The sequence below is a fragment of the Vespula pensylvanica genome, chromosome 5 (assembly GCF_014466175.1).
Source record: "Vespula pensylvanica isolate Volc-1 chromosome 5, ASM1446617v1, whole genome shotgun sequence".
In the NCBI taxonomy this organism is placed as follows: domain Eukaryota; kingdom Metazoa; phylum Arthropoda; class Insecta; order Hymenoptera; family Vespidae; genus Vespula; species Vespula pensylvanica.
The window spans coordinates 1,214,755-1,218,257 of NC_057689.1; the positions used below are offsets into that span (position 1 = coordinate 1,214,755).

General features: G+C 46.9%; 1 protein-coding gene across 1 annotated transcript; it reads right to left on the reverse strand.

The window, feature by feature from the left end:
• Nucleotides 1-240: 240 nt before the first annotated feature.
• On the reverse strand, nucleotides 241-2,410 carry LOC122629501 (protein sister of odd and bowel). The gene is made up of 2 exons (XM_043812988.1): nucleotides 950-2,410; nucleotides 241-796 (listed from the first exon to the last, which is right to left on the reverse strand). The coding sequence occupies exons 1-2, from the start codon at nucleotides 1,990-1,992 to the stop codon at nucleotides 448-450; spliced, it is 1,392 nt and encodes a 463-aa protein (XP_043668923.1). The 5' UTR covers nucleotides 1,993-2,410; the 3' UTR covers nucleotides 241-447.
• Nucleotides 2,411-3,503: the final 1,093 nt, after the last annotated feature.

Below are 3,503 nucleotides of genomic sequence, written 5' to 3' on the forward strand. Positions count from 1 at the left end.
TAATCCTAAAGACGTGCGATTTATGTAACACAAAGGAGATACCTTAAACGACGGCATAATGATAACGAGGATACTAATCCAAAAGGATAGATACGAATCAAAAAGAATGCGAATTATTTACAAAACGTGTCTCGAAAAAGGTAGAAGCCATTTTCGAGAGGAGAAGAAGAACAAAACAGAAAAAAATTAAGAAAAAAAAAAAAAAGAAAAAGAAAAAGAAAAAAAGAAATATTTGTTCGTTCGATCGATCGCGCAGTACACAGTCCCCTGGAAGTTTTTGTCGACCTTCGTCGAAATCGATTGATCGTCGTCCCCCCATTTTGAAAACTGAAATACAACGAGAGATCGTTAGAATTAACAATTATTCAAAGACCGATTTTCTCCCTTATCCATCGCGTTCTTTTTTTTTCTATTTCAACGGGGACCACGAAGAATCATTTAAACGCGCTAGGATGTCTTCTGAAGGACCACGGTACTCGTGCCAGGTACAGCTATACCCCCCGTTGGTGGTGGCGACGTCGGTACTCCAAGATTATGGGTCAACGAGTGTCGCCTTAGATCGCAGTTCCTACGAAATACCTTGCCACACGAGGCACAGTGATAAGGCTTTATGTCCGTGTGCGTTAACAAATGTGTCTTCAGGTTGCTCCTTTGATTGAAGCTTCTAGCGCAAACGGGACACTTGTGTGGCGATTCCTCCATATGTAGAATCTTGTGAACGGCCAAAGTTCTGCTCTGACAAAATCCTTTGCCGCATTCGGCGCACTTAAACGGTTTCTCTTTACTGTGAATATACCTGTAATAGGATGTACACGTTATGACGATAAACATTCCTTCGAATCTCCTATTGGTAATGAGTTTATAGTCGAGTAAAGGTCAACGAAAGCGAATGTAAAAGAGTACATAGAAAAAAAGAGAGAGAGAGAGAGAGAGGGAGTTCTCGACATACCTATGATCTCTGAGATGATCTTGCCGTCGGAAAGCTTTGCCGCAAATATCGCACGAGTATGGACGCTCGTCGGTATGAGTCCTCTCGTGAATCAATAGATTATAGCTCTTGGTGAATTGTCGGCTACAGAACTTGCAAATAAATTGCTTCTTCGGTCTGGCCGCTCTACAAGATCTTTGTATAGCAGGATCGACGGAGGTCGAAGTGGCCTGAAGGGAGTTAGAATTGGAGGAAGTAGTCGATGATGATGTGGACGAACAGAGGGAGGACGAGGAGGTAGTGGAAACGTTTATTTGGGAGATCGACGGCCCGGAATTCGTACGGTTTCCTTCGGATATTCGACGTAGAAGTACCTCGTGAGAGGTGGACGAGGTGGTGGAGGATGAGGACGAGGATGTTGCAACTCCGGTGTCCCTTAAAAGAGTTTCCTCTTCTTCGAGAAGTGCCAGATCCTCTTCCGGATCGGTGACGAATTCTAAACGTGCCCCATCCTCGTCCTCGTCGATCGATCCAAGTAATTGCTCGGTTTCGAGTTGCTGCTGCTGCTGCTGCTGCTGATGATGATGATGATGCTGCTGCTGTTGTTGCTGTTGATGATGATCGTCCTTAGACGTGTCCACCAACGTAGTTATCGTCGTCGAGGTCGTAGACGTGGTAGTGGTAGGGACGAGGTTTGCCTCCTCCAAATCTGCGGTCAAAGGGGGCGAACATCTTTGTTGATTGACTCCTGCCGTGGCACCGCTCGCGTGAAGACGATGAAGGGTGAGATAGGTTTCGAGGGCTTGAAGATTCAAAGCAGCGGCTGCGGCATGACCGGGTGGTAACAAGGCTGCCCTTTGAAGGGCAGCCAAGAGAGCACCCTGTAAACCCAGGGCAACGCTCTGAAGCGTTAGATTCGGTAAACTCGATTCTATCGCTAGACTGGTAGCTTCTACTTGCCGGTTATCCTCTTCCGTCATCGTAATCGTCGCGTTCGACGAGGAAGATGATGGCACCATCGTCGTTCCCCGCTGATCCTCTTCCTGCTGTTTCTCCTGTTGCATCCTCCACCGTCAACAAGATCGTTCCTGATTAACCTCGGGAACGTAAGTTCTACGCGTTGTCCCGGTACCATTGGCAAAGGTGATTACACCTTTAACTATCGGCTCGTTAAAATCCATACGAATAATATGAATGATCGATCGAAGGGAAACGGTCCGTTTCGGGGGACCGTTTTCTCATCTCGTCGAATCACTCGTTGCGTCCTGGTATCGTTGATCGTTTGTATGTCACGAGGTATTCGACAATCCGCGATTCGTTCCTTCGTGGGAAGGTTATAAGGAAGAGAGAAAAGAGAAAGCGATGCTCGCGCGAGATGCTGGCGGTGCGAAGGCGCTCCGAAGACTGCTCCTGCCGAGCGCTGCTGGGCACTGCTGGTGGAGCCACCTGGTGGCAGGTATCCGAGTCGAAATGGGTCCGTTCACGAGCGAACGGGCCCCGTATTCGGAAAGATAGAGAAGAAGAGAAGGAGGGACAGAGAGGGAGAGAGAGAACGAGAGAGAGAGAGAGAGAGAGAGAGAGAGAGAGCCACAGCTGGGCCGTATGCTTCGACGACGGGCTCGGCGTGTAAACGTCGCCGTAACGTAATGGTACGTGCGTGACCGGAGAACGTGCGTATCTCTCTCTCTCTTTCTCTCTTTCTCTTTCTTTCTCTTTCTCTTCCTCTTTCTCTTTCCTCTCCCTGTCTGTACGTGCGTGCGGGGGAGTCCTGATGTCGAGAAGAGAGTCGAACGGCGCCTACTATTTTGTCGGGTATCTAGCAAACCAACGCCTCTCTCTCTCTCTCTCTCTCTCTCTCTCTCTCTCTTTCTCCTTCTATTCTCTATAAAGAAGTCACGATTACTTCCTCCATTACGATCCTATGGGTTTTTGCTGTTAGAACGTAATGGATAGATCTTGACGCCTAATATTTTATATAATATCTCTGTCCATGTAGAGCGGCGGCTCGTGCTCGTTTGATTCATGCCCGAGCTTATTCTTGCGTTAATAAGAGAGAGTAACAAGGTAAAAAGAAATAATAAACACGATCGATACCACGCTCTCGAAGGTGAGAGAGAGATACATACGTAACATGTTGTACTTCGAGAGAAAAGAAGGTCGTGGATATAACATCCGATATACATACATACTTACGTACGTACGTACACACATATATACGTACATACGCAATATACAAACGTATGTACATACATACATATATAAATTGACTTGAAATTCAAAGTACGAGGAAATGAAAGGGATGATAGCAAAAGGGCTGGAAATATAAGAGTTCTCTTCTCGAGAAAATCTCTGGTATCGGTGGTACCAACATACCCCGCCCTTACGTGCAGCACCTTTCCTTCCTTTCGAGTGGTACGGACTCGGTAAAGCCGCAACAATTTACGACGGCAATTAATGCGCGCGAGTAAACCGTGTATAGCGCCTATAGTTAGCTGCCTCTTCGGTCCAGGACACGACTAACGTACGTTGAATAGCGCAAGGGAGAAGGAGAGAAACGTAGGGAGAAAAACAGAAA

Excerpts from the sequence above, each read along its gene's own strand:
- LOC122629501 (XM_043812988.1), bottom strand. The coding sequence starts at position 1,992 with ATGCAACAGGAGAAACAGCAGGAAGAGGATCAGCGGGGAACGACGATG. Across the intron at positions 797-949 it reads GATCATCTCAGAGATCATAG|GTATATTCACAGTAAAGAGA; the intron begins GTATGTCGAGAA and ends ATCCTATTACAG.